Genomic DNA, 17387 nt, shown 5'->3' with positions numbered 1-17387 from the left:
GCACTTGGATAGCTGGTTATCTGCAAGGAAGTCTGGAAATGGGGGTGGGATTTTTCTTTGGGAAATGCCCAGGAAAGATCTGTGAGGTTTTTTTATACTGGCAGCACCTATCTGAAGATTGTGTTAATGCAGACAGGACAGAGAGTGCTGAATGCAAGGACACGATGCTGGAGAACTTCTGAAGTCTGGGAGGAGGAAAACTTGAGGGAGGAGAGCGGGAAAGAGTGAAAGCAAGCCCACACCTGCTCCAGGTGCCTGTGGGCATGGAGAGCACAGTGGGGCTCCCCAAAGTGCTCACAGCAGGTGTGGAACAGAGGGGAGCCCCGGCACAGGAGCGGTGCTGGCAGGAACGAGGAGGGACAGGGGCACACGGGCTCTGGGGGGACAGCAGGGCTGGGATGGAAGCTGGGTCCTGGATTGCTGAGGATTTCAAAGTGCTCTGTGAGGGCATGGCAGCGGAGCTCAGAGCTCTGCGATGGGGAGGGAACATAAGCTTCGCAGGATGAGGAGGTGACGGTGGAAAACCAGCCCTGCTGCTGCAGGGAAGGAAAGGAAGGAAAAGGCCAGGCCGTGGCGGAGAGGCCGCGGCCCTGAGGGACAGCCGCCATGTTGTTTGCCGTCTCCATAGCGACCGCCGCGCCGCCGCCATCTTGTTTACCGTTACCACAGCAACGTCCGCCATCTTGTTTGGCGTCCCCACAGCAGCGCTCCGGGCCGGGCCGGGACCATGGCGGGCGCGGGGCGGCTGCACGACCTGGACCTCAGCGCCGAGGAGGCGGAGCGGCTCCAGCGCGCCTTCCGCGACGAGCGGTTCCGGGCGCTGTTCGCGGAGTACGCGGCCGAGCTGACCGACCCCGAGCAGCGCCGGCTGTACGAGGAGGAGGTGGCGGCGCTGGAGCGGCAGCGCGGCGTGGAGGTGCGCTTCGTGCACCCGACGCCGGGCTTCGTGCTGCGGACGAGCCAGGAGGGCTCCCGCCGCTGCTACATCAACGTCTGCAGCAACGCGCTGATGGGGGAGCCGCGGAGCCGCGCCGAGCGCGGCGGGCAGCGCTGGGAGCTGCCCTACAGCCTGGCCCCGGGCCGCGAGGAGCTGCGCCCCGGCGGCCGCCGCCGCCTCCTGTACGACGTGGTGTTCCACCCAGCCGCGCTGCGCCTGGCCGCCCGCAGCGCCCGCTTCCGCCGCCTGCTCTGCGACACGGCGCTGGAGGCCGTGGAGAGCCGCTGCGGGGTGCGGCTGGACCGCAACAACGCCACCGTCCTGCGAGGAGTCTCCTACAAGGGCGTCCCGCAGGCGCCCGTCATCCGCTCCCCGCTGCCCGGCGGCGCCCCGAAGCCGCCCGACGACGGGGACTCTCCGCTGCCGCCCTTCCCCTTCCCGCCCGCCGCCGCCCCGCCGCCCGCCGCCGCAGGACCCTCGCCCGCCGCGCCCCCGCCGCCCTCCGGCCCCACCACGCCGCGCTGGAGCATCCGCCACCGCTCCTACGTGGACCTGCAGGACTACCGCCACTGCCGCGACTCGGCGCCCAGCCCGGTGCCGCGGGAGCTGGTGGTGACGGTGGAGCTGCCGCTGCTGCGCTCGGCCGAGCAGGCGGAGCTGGAGATCCGCGGGCGGGAGCTGCGGCTGGACTCGCAGCGTCCCGCCTACCGCCTGCGGCTCCTCCTCCCCTACGACGTGGACGAGAGCGGCGGGCGGGCGACCTTCAACCGGGCCCAGCGGCAGCTGCAGGTGACGCTGCCCGTGGTGCTGCCGCCCGGCCCGCGGGAACCGCCGGGCCCGGCAGGGGAGCGGCTGGAGGCGGCCGAGCCCGTTGCCCAGCGCTCGGAGGAGGCAGGCCCGGCGGAGGAGGGCGGCGGAGCGGCTCCACCCCCGGAACTCGGCCCTGGCGGCGCGGTCCGGAGCACGTGTGGCGGCGGGGAGCCCGGTGATCCTCCCGCCGAACCCCCGGCTGAGGCACTTTGTGATCCTCCCGCTGCTCCATCTGCCCAGCCCCTCGCTGAAGCAGCCGCTGAACTGCCCGTAGAACCACTCTGTGATCCACCCGCTGAACCCGCGGGTGAACCCCCTGTTGATCCAACCTCTGAACCCTTTGCTGACTCCCCTGCTGAGCCCCCCGCTGAACCTGCCACTGACCCAACCTCTGAACCCCCTGCTGGTCCAACCACTGACCCCCGCTCTGATCCCTTCACCGAACCCGCCACCGATCCACCCGCAGAACCCCTCACCGAGCCCCCGGACCCACCACTGCCCTGCTGCGGCGCCGCTCCCCCCATCGCCAGCCCCGAGCCAGCCATGCCCAGCGGGGACACCCCTCCGCTGGCCCCCGAGGGCCACCCCGGCGAGGTGTGCCCTCCCTTCCGTGCCCGGCAGGACGAGGCATCCCTCACTCTGCTCCTGCTCGTGCCCGGCATCCAGCCGCAAAGCCTCCACGGGGATGTGGGCACGCACCACTACAGCCTCCGCTTCTGCACCGACGCCGCTGCCTTCGCCCTGTTCCTGCGGTTCCCTCCCGCGGCCGCGCTGGTGTCCCCCGAGAGCAGCGTCAGCGTCTCGGCCCACAACGCCGTGGTGGGGCTGGCCAAAGCCCCCGGCAGCACCGGGCTCTGGGACAAGTTCAGCTTCGGCCTCGACCCCTCCGCTCTGCAGGTAACGGTGGCACGTTTGGGGCGTCACCCGCCCGAGGTGCGGCTGCTCTTTGCCGAGCGGGGTCTCAGGGAGGTGTGAGGGGCAGTTGGAAGTTGCTGCTTCCTCCGAGAGCTGCTCCCGGATGTCAGAGCTGTGACCTGATTTGTGCGAGTCTTGTACGAGCAGCGCCAAGGTCACACCACGGAGCTGACACCTTCGTCCTTGAAATTAGAACGACTTCTGCTTCCCGTACCGATTTTTTTCTAAGGGAAATTCTGGTGATGAATGAAAACTTGTGCTTGTGTCCTCTATGTCCTTAGTGTTCACTTTTAAAGCCCTGCTCGTGCTGCCTGTTCACACAAAGAAAGATCTTTATGATACACCAGGCTCGCACACGTGTCCATACACCGCCATGAAGTGTAGGGGGGGTGTCCCTGTGTCTGTGTTTTGGGACAGAATTCCCATTTACAGCCACAGGAACATTCATTAGTTCAACCAGAGCAGAACAGCAAGCAGCAGCTGTGAACTGTCCCAGTTTGCTGGGGTAAATCTTCACCTGCTCTGTCTGAATATGATTCTGATTTAGTATTTTCTGATTTTATGGGTTGTTGGGCAGTGATGCTCTCGTGGTGGCAGAAAGTGTCCCCAAAGGGATGCCCACCTTGTGACACTGTTCAGAACCACTCACACAAGTTTTGTGGAGAACCACGTTGCTCTGTGAGGAACTTTCAGAGAGTTTCTCATGAGCTGGGATTAAAGCTGCACAGCTCTTGTGTAACCTTCCAGCCATGGGATTTGGAGTTTGGCTGGAGCTGAGAGCAATAAAATCCTCTGCAGTTTGGATCACGTGCCGTGGGAGTGCGCGTCCAGAAAGCTGGCAGGCTTAAAGTGTATCCACTGGGATAGCCTTGGCTTGGAGCAGCTTAATTGCTCCATCCCTCCAACTAGAAATGACTTGTGCATGATTTTAAAAGATATTTATCCAATTAGTGTTTGTGCAGCTGAAACCACGCTGAATTTCCCATTAAGCAGCCGCACACCTTTTACAACAGCAGCTCCTGTGAAGGAGGAGCTGATCATTTCGGGGAAGTATCAGAGATGATGAATTTATGGAGAACCACCCACGCTGAGCTGTCTGCAGAGCATTTCCTTTGCTTTTAGCGGAGCAGGAGCCTGCAAGTCTGTGCAAGTGGGGCCACAGAACACTCAGTGCTGCTGTTCATTGCTGTGATCTGGCACTGCCTGCTGCTGCCACGTCAAAATAGCCACTGTGTAAACTCCTGCCTGTTTTCTGTGCAGGTACAGAGGCTGCCCAGGGCACTGGTGGAGTCCCCATCCCTGGAAATGCTCAAAAAACCTGAGGATGTGGCCCTTGAGAACATGATTCAGTGGTGAACGTGGCCGGTGGCTGCGTCGATGGTTGGAAGTTTGGTATATGGATTTGTTGTTGCAATTGGAGGAACATTTTGTGATCAAAAGTTGTTAAAAGGCCACCCAGTAATGAGATTTTTGACTCTGTGAGTTACAAAAAGCCATTGAATGTGCTGATTTTATTATATATTGCAAAATGCTTTGGGTGGAGTAGGAGAAAGAGATTGGGCATTAGTCATCAGCTTCCCAGCCATTCATTCACAGCTGACTCCAAGAGATTCTCCTGGCCCCCAGTCCTTTTGGACACTGGGCCTGCAAACTGAAGCAGGAGAACTGAAGTAATTTATCCTGTTTGCTTTTTTTTAAAATCTGTGCTATTTCCCCAAAGTGCCTGAGAGCTGCACTCGCTCAGAGTGAAGGGAGAAAAATGAATATTTAATTGGAGCCACTATTACATGCTGCCTTCTGGCCATTAACCATTTGTTCCTGGTCGCTTTTCTTCTGCTTATGTTGATTTCTTCAATTTGTCTGATGCCACCTTAGGGGTTTTTCTGCCTTGAGTCTCATTCCATAAATCAGAGCTGTGGTTCTTGCACTGAGACCCGTAACGAGTCGCATCAGTCACTGCAGAGTGCAGAGCAGCGCCCTGTTAATGCCTTCAGGGAGGTTTGGGGCTGAGGCCAGCAGGAATTTTCTCCGGGAGCAAGAATTTTATCCTGGACCTCCCAATCTGCTTCTTGGTCATCTCCTCTCGCGCAGCAGTGCTGCCAGAGGATGAGGATGGGGATTCAAAAGGGAATTGTGGAATGGTTGGGGTTGGAAGAGATCTTAAAGCTCCAGAATCCCACCCTGCCATGGGCAGGGGGACACCTTCCCCTACCCCAGGCTGCTCCAAGCCCTGTCCCACCTGGGCAGTGTTTTTAACAGCTCTGGAATTCCTGCTCTGCTCTGTTCTGGGAAGTTGTTTCCTGGTTGCAGATTCCTCACTGGGTTAGTTCAGAGTCTGCCCCTGGCTGGTGCCTCGTGCCACGGTGGCTGTTCAGCTCCTGCCCAAATCATTCCAGTTCCTTCTTGGAAGCGGGTCTGATCCACATACTGGTAAAAAGAGGGAGTTGAGCTCATCCTTAGAACGCCGTGCTTGAAACAGAACTTCAAGAGCTGCTTTTCCTTTTGAATCCCTGTGCTGGAAGATGATCTGTTTAGAGCTCAGTTTCCACAGATGCTGAGCAGTTGGAATTCCCACCCCAGCGAATTCCTCTTTTCAGGAAATCTTTACAGTGCCCTGCTCCTCCCTGGACTTTAACTGAGAGGAGTTTCCCTCCTTGGCCCAACCAGAATGTCCACACTGCAGCTGGGCTTGATGATCTTGGAGGCTTTTTCCATCCTCTTGGTTCTGTAACTCGTTATGCTGGCCAGAAATCCTATAAAAATAAAGATTCCATAACTTTGGATGTCGTGGGCTTAGGGTCCCATAGTTCAGGGGTTTAAGAGCCAGTTTTTGTCACTGCTCTGGTGCTCGGTCGCTGCACCAGAAACCACACTGCTGATCCTTCTCCAGGCCTTTTTTTTCCAGGAATAATCTCATGACCTGAGGAAGCTGCCTGATTTCCCCACTGCCAAAATCTCTGCTCTTTGCCTCCAAATACCGGCCACGGGCTGTGCTCTCTTCATTGCAGTTCACCCTCTATAACCTTCTACACCTTTTGCATAAATCCTGGGAATTCAGGCTTGGGGAACTCCTGCTTCAGAGAATTCCCCTTCATTTCCAGACAACACAGCCTGGGGAGTAAATGATGAAGGAAGAACGGCTGGGAGTTAAATAACCATTAATAAAAGTTGTGAGCCTGCCAGGCAGGGTTTCTGAGAACGTGTCCCAGTGTGTCCTGGTTGATGGTAGTGCTGGAGCTGGGCAATTATGTAAATTGTGCCTTTGGAAAGCACTTGGAATGTCTTGGAATGTTTGGCCTCCTGAGGTTAAATGCTCGGTCCCTAACAGAAATAAAAAGCAGTTTTCTAGGGGTGCATTGAGCTGCTGAGACTTGGCGGGGGGGGGTTTCAGTTCTCGGAGCGTGTGAAACACATTTGGCAGGTAATTAATTCTGCCAGCAGTTCTGGGGTCGTGTCTGCTCGTTTTCATGGGATTAGAAAAAGACTGGTTCATGCAGGAATTCCCTTTTAGCTGATCCACACCCTTCCTGCCCTTGTCAGAGGCCTGGGAAGGTTTTGTGCAGAGGATGTGTGCTCAGCCCTCTGGTCAGCTCCCCCCGGGTCCCCCTCGCTGGGCGGGGAATCGCAGCCAGCCCGTCCCTTTCCTAAAAGACCCCGTCAGATCTCCTGCAGAATATTAGGACTGAACTCACATAAACCCCCACGGGGCTCCAGAGAACGGCAGGGAGCAGAGCAAAACAGAGGAAATACTTCCTCTGCTTTCCTATGCATTGCTTTTTGTTTTAACATTTCCAGGCTGAAAAAGATTATACTGAACATTCCTGAGGAGTTCATGGTTGGAGCTGAGTCCGAACTATGCTGTGTGTGAGGGATCCAAATGGGAATTGCTCAGAGATAGGGAAGTTTTGTTTAATTTTTCTGGGAGTGTTGAGGCCTCTGTGCAGGATGTTCTACATGGATGTGATTTTTCTGCTTGGCACAGCCACCAGTGCCTTGTGAAGGAGAGCTCCTGGTGCTTTTTCCTTCAGAAAGCAGCTGGTAAAAAAAGACGTGGAGCTGCTGGAGCAAGTCCAGAGAGCTGGAGCCCCTCTGGAGCCAGGCTGGGAGAGCTGGGAATGTTCCCCTGGAGAGGAGAAGGCTCCAGGGAGAGCTCAGAGTCCCTAAAGGGGCTCCAGGAGAGCTGGAGAGGGACTGGGGACAAGGGATGGAGGGACAGGACACAGGGAATGGCTTCCACTGCCAGAGGGCGGGGATGGATGGGAGATTGGGATGGAATTCTTCCCTAGGAGAGGAATTGAGCAGAGGTCACAGAGTGTCCACTCATTAATTATTGAACCCCAGACTGGTTTGTGTTAAAGGGACCTCAAATCCCACCCAGTGCCGCCCCTGCCATGGCAGGGACACCTCCCACTGTCCCAGGCTGCTCCAAGCCCAATGTCCATCCTGGCCTTGGGCACTGCCAGGGATCCAGGGGCAGCCACAGCTGCTCTGGGAATTCCATCCCAGGGCCTCACTCCCCTCATATATCCAAGAATTCCCAAGTCCCAATATCCCATCTGAGTGTCCCTGTGTGGAGCTGTAGGTGGCAGAGTTATGTTTCTGCTGGCACTGGGGCCATGTGGAAGAGGCCAAGGGCTGGAAGTGCCCCTGTGGTCTGTGCTGGGCTGTCCCTGTGCTGGCTGAGCTCAGAATTAGGGCTCCTGTGGATAAATGTTCTCTTTGGTTGGAGAGTCAGCCAAGCATGAAACCTTGAGAGCCGTGTTGGGAAGGGTAAGACACGGATGTTTGAAACCTTTGTCACCTTTCATGGAGAAACCCATCCTGGAGAGCTCTTTTGCCCTCATTTCCGAGTTTTTTGGAGTTGTTACACAGTTTCTTTGACAAGGTTATAATTTTCAATTTCCCAGCTACTATAAAGCAGTGTAATAGTCAGGGGTTACTTCTAAGAAGGTGCTGCTGGAAACTGGGGCTGTTGCATGTAATCCTACAGCAGTTTATTTTTGGTTCACTTAATTCTGTGCTCAGCATTTCAAGACTCCTGGCAAGTTTTTTGGGGAGGTCAGGGAAGGACAAAGAAGGAGAACATAACAAACTTATTATTTCACATTTTTCACAGTAATCTCTTTCCCAAGCTACATTAAGGGCCATAATTAGTTTGCTTCTGCTGTAAAACAAACAAATTTCTGAATAGTCTTTAATTGGTAGCTGCATTTTGGGAATAACGTGACTACACAAAACAGTTGTGTCAGGAAACATTATTAACCTACTGATGAAGCTCATCAAAGCTCCTTTGGAGCTGTTTCATCTTGGCAGTCATGAGCACCTCAGAAAAGTTTTAATTTTGTTGCATGTACCAAAACTTTGAGCTTCAAATTCTCAGGTCTCAGAGCTGCTTTGCGCTGGGACCCCACGGATGAAGAGGTCAGGAAATCCGGGTCCTTTTCCACATTGGCACGAATTGTTGTGTTTTGATGAGAGAGGTTGTGGCTGCCCCATCCCTGGAATTGTCCAAGGCCATTTTGGATGGGCTTTGGAGCAGCCTGGGGTAGTGGAAGGTGGCCCTGCCCATGGCAGGGTTGGATCTGGATGGGATTTAAATCCCCTCCCAACCTGAACCATTCTGAGATTCCCCGATCCTCTCATTTACAGGAGCCACAAAAATAATTTAAGCCTCGAATCCTGTCCTGCTTTTCAAACTCACAACCTGCGTGGGAGGTAACTCTGGATGGAAACTGTCTTCAATTTGGATAAATTAAAGCAGAATACACCCGTTTGGGCGCTGAGGGCAGCCGTGAGGGGAGCGGCTCTGCGCTGTCGGTGCTGCGAGACGCAGGGACGGGTTTGAATGATGAAGTGTTCTAGAAACCAAAGTCATCCCTGCTAACGTTTATGTTAATTTGGTCTCAGTTTAGTCACAGGGAAAAATGAATGTGTACCAAACAGCAGATGACAGCGTGTGCAGGGAAAAACAAATTAAATTCGAAGTTGCTAAGAGAGCATCATAAATACCAGAAAATAAATGGCTTCAATGGAAGAATTATTTTACAGGGTCATTGAAATCAGCTGCAGATGGTTGTCCTCTGTTTGCTCTGGCTTGGAAGGCAGAGCAGGCTTTAGAATAAATTCCTGAATCATTTTTTTCCAAGGTCTGTGCTCTGATAACATCTGCAGTAATATAAATGCCTCGGTGTGTGCTCCCCGTGAATGCAAAGTCTGAGTTACAGCGGCTGGTGGAACAGGCAAATGATAATCACCTTATTGACAACAAACACTTCCCAGGTCCATGATTTATGGCAGGCCACGGGGTAGGAATGGGATAAAATGGTAAATCCTTACGGGAATTCGCTGTTGGGCTGGGATGGAACTTGGTAAAACTGGTTTGCAGTAGTGAGTCAGAATTGAACAGAGCACCATCGCATGTGGTTACTTTTTTATCCTCAGTTAAAGTACTGATTAATCATAGAATTACAGAATATCCTGAGCTGGAGGGGACCCACAAGGAGCAGAGTTCAGCTCCTGTCCCTGCACAGACCCCCAACAATCCCACCCTGGGCACCCCTGAGAGCGTGTTCCAAATGCTTCTGGAGCTCTGGCAGCCTCGGGAATGTCCCCATTCCCTGGGCAGTGTCACCTTCGGAGGGAAGAACCTTTCCCTGATTACAGACCTCCCATTCAGTTTTGCTTTTTCAACAACATTTTCTGTGAAGAAAACAAATTCTTTTGTTTTTAATCAGGAAGAAATTCTCCAGAAAGATTCCGCGCGTTTGTTGCCAAATTGCAAAATCCACAGCCACGGGTGCCAGATGCAGATTTCAGAGGGAAAAGAGATTGTTTTCCTCATTTTATGAAGGAAAAGGAGGATGGGACTTGAAGCAGCCTGGTCTAGTGGAAAGTAATTAAAGGTCCTGAAATACATCCCATGGCAGGGAGTTGGAATGAGATGAGCTGTAGGGTCCCTTCCAACCCAAACCATGCCCTGATTCCCTGACTTTTGTTTTTCAGCTGGGTGAGGAGGGTTGTGCTTTGCTCCCCTTGGAAGTGCGGGCAGGGCACCCAAATCCCAAATCCCCTCCAGGGGAGGCTGAGCTGTCTGTCTGTGCTCTGTGGGCCAAGAAATCCGGGGCAGAGCTGGGAATTCTTCTCCTGAGCCGCCCAAGGATCGAGTTCAGGAGCTCGTGGGAGTTTTTGTGCCGCACAGATTTTGTGTCTGCAGCCCCTGTTGCTGTACTCTGACGCCTTCCCCTGAACTCTGCAGAGTATTTCCCCAGCTTGGAGCTCTGGCAGATCCCACTCTGGCAGGCAGGAGAGGATGCAGCACGAGGGAATAAGAATTTTAGGCTTTGCATGCAGAAATGCAAGAAGTAGGGATGTTCAGAGAGGGGTTTCAGTCAGGGCAGCTCTGCTGCACTTTAATCTCTCCCCAAACCATCCCAGCATCCAGTGCTGGCTCTTTGCCTGGATTGTAATCTTCCCAGCTAGAGAATGAATCCAATCCTCTGCCTTCAAAACCCAACAATACCAATGTTATGACTTTCCATATTGTGATTTCTAATTTAACTAGTGGAAAAAATAGGACTCTGGCTTATTTTTCCAATCCTGGTTAATTTTTTTCTTTTCTTTTCCTTTTTTTTTTTTTTTTATTTCCCTCCAAGTTGACAGTTAGATTTTGTACCTCAGACACAGTGTGACATCTGGCTGTGCATAAGGCTCCATCCACAGGGGGCCAAAAATGTGCAGAATTGCCTTTTTGCTTCTCGGTCTGCAAGATGTCAGCGATAATTGAATTTAACTTTCATCGGATTGACAAGAGGGTTGAACTGGACCGAGAAATTGAAAAGTGTGACTTAACGTGGAAGGTTTGCAACTTGTCCCTGTTATTTGCAATTAAATAAGGACGGTAATTCCCAGAACTTAAACTGCTCCTCTAGGTCAGACCATTTTTATTGTGTCTGTCCTCACCCTCAGCCTACACAGATGATGCAGGAATAACACAAGGACAGGGAAAGCTCTGCAGTTCCTATGAAACAGCCCCTCCAGGATATATTTTCAGGCCTTTAATTACCTGTAACTGATTTAAATCTCTAAACCTGTAGCAACACGTTTCAGGTTGTTTATGAACAGCCTGGAAACACACCCCAGGCTGTGTCTCTGCCTGTGGATACCTCTCCTTGGGTTTTTTTTGTTTTTTTTTTTCCTTCCCAACTGGCTTGTCTGTGGAGATCAGAGCAGCTCAGTGGCTGGGTGTGAAATGGATCCAGCCCTGAGGGCTCCAGATCTGAGCTGGGAGTGAGGATCCCGCAGTGCCTCTCCAAGGAGGTGTTTGTGTTTTCCTACAGACAGACAGGAGACAAACCCACAACACCTTCCTGGTGTTCAGACAGGTGAGGATGGTGGAACGAGGTTGGTACAAATCATTTTTCAGAAAGAGTCTAAATCTATGTATTAGTCACCCATCTAAAGAGAGAAATTATATTTCTTTAATATTTGATACCTTGCAGGTTTGTACTTTCAAGCGAAATTAGCTGAGCACTGGTCTTAATTCATTTCACCTCATTCTTTGAATGTCTGGCTTAGAATTTCTCTGTCAAAACTTGAGCGTGCTGTGAAACTTGGGAATCGCCGTCCTGGCTTTCTTTGCAGTGAGTTTTTAGCCCCAATCCCCCTGAAGTTTGGCACAAAAAGAACATAACCTGCTGTTTTCTCTCTTTTTCTTTAGGAAAGATTGTTTGTCAGCGAGGAGAACGTTGATGGATTTCTAGGCGCTGCTTTCTGCCCTTCCCCTTGCTCCCAATCAGCGCTGGAAAGCCAACCATTAATTGAAGTGCTGGATGTTACTGAGGACAGAATTCAAATCAGGGTGGAGGTAAGGATCCAGGAGCAGCACAGGCTGATTTATGTTCTTCAGCAAGATCCTATCAAATCCCACTGAAACAGCTTTGTTCCTGTTTTGTCCTGAGGAAGCGGGGAAAACCCAGGACTGGGGTTATCTGCGAGTGGAAATGTCAGTTTGCAGAGGTCAAGCTGGTGTTTGTGCCATTTAATGTGAGCAAAGGAGTGAAGCCTCCTCCGTTTCGTTTGGAAGATGCAGAGCTGTGATCCAATAATTTAAAAAGTTCCTTTTTCCTTGCAGGAGTAGCTCACTCACTCAGCCTTGTACAGGTAGAGAAATCCTGGAGGGTTTTGTCTGGGAAGAATCCTGCCTCATCTTTATTCAGTCCGTGTATTGGAATACTTGGTGGGTTCCTGTTGTGTAGATAATTAAACATGAGGCTATTAATCTTAAACACTGGTCTCAAATTCAATCCTTGTAGTTTCAGGCCTCATTCAAGCTCTTCTTCCTCTGTCTAGAACAGGACAGGCTGTTTCTGGGATCTGCCACAGGATTAAACTGTCCTCCCTTGGCAAAATAAATGGACACGGGAAGAAATCAAAATGTTCATTTTGTAAGGAGGAAAATGTGAGGTAAACCCCCCACGTTCACTGGGATTTCTGGGTAGGCACTGCATCCAAAATTCAGATTAAACTTTTCTTAAAGCAAAGATAAAAAAGCAGGAACGAGCAGGTCACTGCTGTGGCCATGAACTGGGGCCTGCTGCTGGGGTTAAAGTGTAGCTGCTTTATTGGGAGGCAAGTTCAGGTGAAGCACACGACCTCTGGAACAGGGCTGGAGGCCCCAGGAGTTTCACAAAGATTGTGGATCCAGCTTAACTTTCACAGCTGCTGTGGGTTGGACATAAAAAAATAGAAATTCAAAGTGTTGGAGAGCAGATGAGTCCGTTTTGGGACCTGAAGGCAGCTGAGGTACCTTAAATCATCACGTTCCTGCTCCTGTGTGGGGCCAGGAGTTGGAGTTGATGATTCTTGAGGGTCCCTTCCAGCTCAGGGTGTTCCACGATCGTGTTCACGTGGGAGAATTGTCCAGGTTGGAAAGGACTGGCTTGGGTTTCTCATGTTTCCTGCTGGGGTGAGCAGTGGTTTGGGGGTGTGAGAAAGAGACTCTGCATCCATGAATCCAGCTGCTCTTGGATAGATCCCTGCCTGATCCTGGCTCTCCACTGACAGGGATCTATGAATTACCAGCGTTTTTTTGCCAAAACACCCAGTAATGGTGAAATTGGGGAAGTGCTGTTTGGACAGCACCTCTCCCAGTTCCTCCTCTCCCGAGGCAAAGGGCAATTCCAGATTAGTTCCACAGGCCAGTAATCTCCCTAATTGCATGGTTCCAACCTTGCACCCAGAGCTGAGATCCCCTGGCTGATTCTGTGGCCGCTGGGGTTTGGAGATTTGGGATCTGGGTGTGGTGAGTGGCTGTGGCTGCTCTGCCCTGGCTGCTGCCCAGCGCCGTTTCCTAGAGCAGAGGAAGCCCTGGGCAGGCAGAACGACCTCCCTGCCACTCACTGCCACGTGCCAGGCAAGAGCAGGAAAACCTCAGCACTTGGCTTCCAGAAGGAGAATCATGGAATCACAACCTGATTTGGAACCCTAAGGATCATCCGCTTCCGACCCCCTGCCATGGGCAGGGACACTTTCCACCCTCCCTTCAGTGGGGTGATTCCAATCTCTCCTATCTTTGCGTGCACAGTTTGTTCCAGCTGTAAAATAATTCATTTATTTCCTTGACAGCCAGGGGAACGTGATGGAGAGGGAACACTTGGCAGCTCCGGGGGAACCGCCAGCAACAACCCCGAAACAAAGGCAGAGACAGAAACAAAGTGTCCCGCGGCTGAGGCGCGTGCTGCAGGATCCAGCCCAGCTCCCGCCGCTGGAACAATGGGAAAAGCAGGCTGCGGTTCACACCATTGTTTGCAGCGTGAACCTCCTGCCACCAGTTCAGCGATTCCCGGCGGATCTGCGAGAGAGGAGCCCGATTTAGAAAACGCTGCTGCGGCAGGAGACGCAGCCCCGGCCCCGGGCTCCGGAAAACAGGGAGAACTGCCGGGGCTTGGGGATGGGGATGGGGATGGGGAGGCAGCCCCGGGGCTGGGCAGCGGGACACGCTCCCCCATCCTGCGGGAGGTGAACCCCCAGGACGGGAGCGTGCGGATCCTCCGCGACCACCGAACGCGCTGCCCCGTGGCCTTCCAGAACTCTTTGCTCTATGAGCTGGATTAGCTTCATTGTTTTAGGATTTCCTTCTCTGGTTTGATGCTTGTTCTGACTTCCACGTGCTGCTGGTGGATGATTTCAGGGCTCAGAGGGGGTCATGGGTTCCCGCCGAAACCGGCGCAGCACCGAAACTTTCCGTTGGTAACAGTTTTAACGATTTCACGGCAATAATTTTCCTTACGAGAAAAGTTGCAGTCGGAGGTGACTCCGAGCTCCTGGGGAAAAAAAAAAAATGTATCTTTCTTGTTTACATAAATTTTTTATTCTCTTCCCTCGTTTTAGGGATTATTTGTATATATCCTCGGTCTAATGGCTCCCTCGGGAATTGAGCAGTAGTCATCATTTTCCAAACCTTTCATTTTGTGATAACTGCAGGATTAGACTCGCAGTGATTCTTAGCAATCAAATGAAATTTCTAATTACCCGGAGAAGTTCTAATTAGTCTCCTAGAAATAATCAGCATTTATACCCTGTATTCCATCCTAGTGCTGTGCTTCAGATCTGCAGCACCCAGATATCCCCAGCTGAACAAATTCCATTGCACAAGAACATCCTCTGCGTGCGCGTCCAAAATATTTACAATTGGTGAAATGGAGTCTCTTTATCCAGATTAGATTTATTTTTCTCCGTTTCCCTCGAGTTTCAGCGTTTCTCACCTCCCTAAAGCACAATAACCAAGAGAACACATCTAATAATAAACTTCCTGTTCCCCTTTCTCACTGATGCTGAACCAACTTCTGTTTTCGTTGGAGAGGTGCTTTAGAGGAGAGTTCATTTTGCCTCCTTTCAGGGCGGCTCTGGCATTGCTGCCACATTTCTCTGTGAAACACCACTTTGGGTGCGTGGTTTCAGAGTTCAGCAGGAGCCACAGCTGCCCAAAACACCTGCCCTACCCTCCAGGATCCTGCTGGAGCTTTGCTGGGCTCAGCTTAACCCCATCAGCTTTTTGGGAGAGGTCCTTGAGGGTGAGGCACCAGCACAGCTTCAGCACCAGCCCCGACCCAGTGGAACAGAACACGGAGCGATTACCTTGCAAAATCGTGCTTAAATAACCCCTGGAAAATAGAAAAAAGCGGCGTTTTCTTTCTCTGCCACATTTCTGTGATCTACAAAAGCTGCACAGGTGCTTCTGCCACAGCTGAGTTCAAAGAGGAGCGGCATTAAAGCTGCTGTAGCACTCACACTGCTCCACGGCCCCAGCTCGGCCCCTTCCCACCACACAGCAGCAGTTTTTACACAGCTCATCTGAAACAACTTCCTTAAAAAAAAAAATCCAAACAAAAGGGGTGTTGTGCCACCAATTTGCTATTCTTTTTCTGCCTCAATTAATGAGTATCATTTAAAATTTAATGAAGTTAAATGCACACTGCTAGAAGGGGTGATGGCACGTGCCCAGCCCTTGGGATTAAAGAAGAGAAACTCCCCCCGCCTCCTTCCCATCCTGACTTTTTAGGAACACGGGATGACATCATCTTTTTTGCTGACAATCAAGAACTTCTCTCTAGGCTTACAAAACAACGGAATTTTTATTTCGGCAGAACTAAAAAAATCATATATTTATCTACATCGTAGTAAAAACAATGAAATTTATTTATTTGTTGTTGTTTTTTTTTTTTTTTTTAATTTTCATCCTTCATATATCCATCGACACAGCGCAACCGAACCGGGACTCGGGGATCGGGCGTGAGGTGAGCCCGGGTGGGACCCCAGGCACCACCAGAGCTTTGAAGCACCAAAAAAGATGCACTTAAAAGTGTTCTCCTCCTCCTCCTCCTCCTCCCAGCAAACACAGCAGCAGGTCACTTTTTGCGTAGGGGCTGCAGCACGTCACCCGTTTCCAAAACGTGGTTGCCAAACATGAGAGATTACTATTTTGGGACACCTTTAACAAGAATGTTTATTCATATTAAAGCAGAAACCAAACTCATAAATGCCGTTTTATACACGTGCGTGCCTGGAAAAGACACAATGGAACAACTCAAGGAGAAAAGGCGGCTGCGAGGAGGATCCTCACTGGAGTCTGCGGTAACTCTTACAGAGCTCGTGGTCCCTGATGTCTCCCCACCCTCCGTTCTTGACGTGAGGGGACAGGGGAGCCATGGAGTACCTTTTACTGACACTCATCGCCTCGGGAAACAGGTACTGTTGGTTGCTGTTCAAGAGAGAATCGATTTTGGCACTCTGGGTGGACGGTCTGCAGGATTTCTTGTGGTGCATGCCACAGTCCCCCGTGTGAAAAATCCTGGGGATTTCGGGAACCAGCACTTTCCAGAACTTTGGAAGACAAGAGACAGTCAAGTGCTGCAGAGTCCAGTCCCAGTTGTAATCATCGTAGGTGCAGAAGGCGTCGGTGCACTCGATGAGCTTCTGGTAGGTGTCTCTGCCGAAGGCCATGCCCATGTTGTGCTCCGTGGACTTCCACGTCTTCATCTCCACCTTGTCGGCGCGGCCGGCGAAGCCGCCCCGCACGGGGCTGTAGGTGCCCAGCGACACGAGCTGGCACTCGGGGCACTCCCGCTGGCGCAGCGCCCACAGCCGCTTGAGGACGTGGTAGAAGTCGGGCGCCAGGTAATGATCCTCCTCCAGGAAGAGCACGGGCCCCGCGTGCTCCCGCAGCGCCCGCACGCGCTCCCACACGAAGTGCAGCTTCCACCACCAGTGGTGCTTGGTCTGAGCGAAGCGAGCCTCGCGGTAGTGCCCGAACGAGTCGGGGAACTCGGCGTTGATGCAGCCCAGGCGCAGCGCCGCCGCCTTGCCCACGTCGCGGGGGCAGTCGCGGGGGTCGTGGCCCGGGAACTCGCGCGGGTACAGCTGGATGCTGAACGGGAAGAACACCTGCAGCACCGGGCAGAAGTCCACGCGGGCCGCCAGCCGGTTCAGCTCCTCGGCCCACAGGTCGTGGCTCAGCACCAGCAGCACGTTCTCCACGCCCGGCGCCCGCCGCAGCGACTCGAGCAGCAGCCGCAGGTGCTCGGCGCGGTCGTGCACCTGCACCACGAGCACCGCGTCGGGCCGCGCCGGGAAGCGCTCGGCGTTCCGCACCGGCTGGTCGAAGTTCAGGCGGTACACCAGCGAGCGGTAACTCAGCGTCGCGTTCTCGGACAGCACCTCCGCCGCCACGGCGGCCGACGCGTTAGCGGCGGGGCGGCGCGGTACCGGCGGCGGAGGCTCGCTGACCCGCGGCGGCTCCCCGGTGCTACCGGGACCGCCCCGTTGCTGCTGCTGCTGCTGCTGCTGCAGCTGCTGCTGCCGCCGCCGCCCGCCGCCGCCGGTGCCCCAGAGCGCCAGGGCGCAGAGCGCCAGCGCCAGCGCCAGCAGCAGCACCTTGCGCTTGTAGACGCGCAGCCGCATCGTCCCGGCGGCGGCGGCCCCGCTCCGCCGCTCCCGCCGCCGCCGCCGCCGCCGCTCCCGCTCCCAGCGCGCGCGCGCCGCCGCCGCCCCGCGCGCACACGTCGCCGCTCCCCATTGGCCGCCGCCGGGGCAGCCGCTGCCTCGCCATTGGTCGGAGGAGCCGTCAATCGGCTCCGCGGCGCTTCCGCCGCGCGGGGGGGGCGCGCGCAGCCTCCGCCGCCGCACCGCGCTCTGATTGGGCGGCGCCGAGAGGGGGCGGGGTCAAAGC

General features: G+C 53.6%; 2 protein-coding genes across 2 annotated transcripts; one reads left to right on the top strand and one right to left on the bottom strand.

Moving 5' to 3' along the window:
- Positions 1-727: 727 nt before the first annotated feature.
- Positions 728-14911, top strand: DNAAF2 (dynein axonemal assembly factor 2). The gene is made up of 3 exons (XM_040067046.2): positions 728-2644; positions 11379-11525; positions 13286-14911. The coding sequence occupies exons 1-3, from the start codon at positions 728-730 to the stop codon at positions 13772-13774; spliced, it is 2553 nt and encodes an 850-aa protein (XP_039922980.1). The 3' UTR covers positions 13775-14911.
- A 728-nt stretch (positions 14912-15639) lies between these two features.
- Positions 15640-17119, bottom strand: MGAT2 (alpha-1,6-mannosyl-glycoprotein 2-beta-N-acetylglucosaminyltransferase). The gene has a single exon (XM_040067048.2). The coding sequence runs from the start codon at positions 17117-17119 to the stop codon at positions 15779-15781; it is 1341 nt and encodes a 446-aa protein (XP_039922982.1). The 3' UTR covers positions 15640-15778.
- Positions 17120-17387: the final 268 nt, after the last annotated feature.

The sequence above is a fragment of the Hirundo rustica genome, chromosome 6 (assembly GCF_015227805.2).
Source record: "Hirundo rustica isolate bHirRus1 chromosome 6, bHirRus1.pri.v3, whole genome shotgun sequence".
NCBI classification, from domain to species: domain Eukaryota; kingdom Metazoa; phylum Chordata; class Aves; order Passeriformes; family Hirundinidae; genus Hirundo; species Hirundo rustica.
Note: the sequence above shows the minus strand (reverse complement) of the source record. Positions and strands in the feature narration are given on the sequence as shown.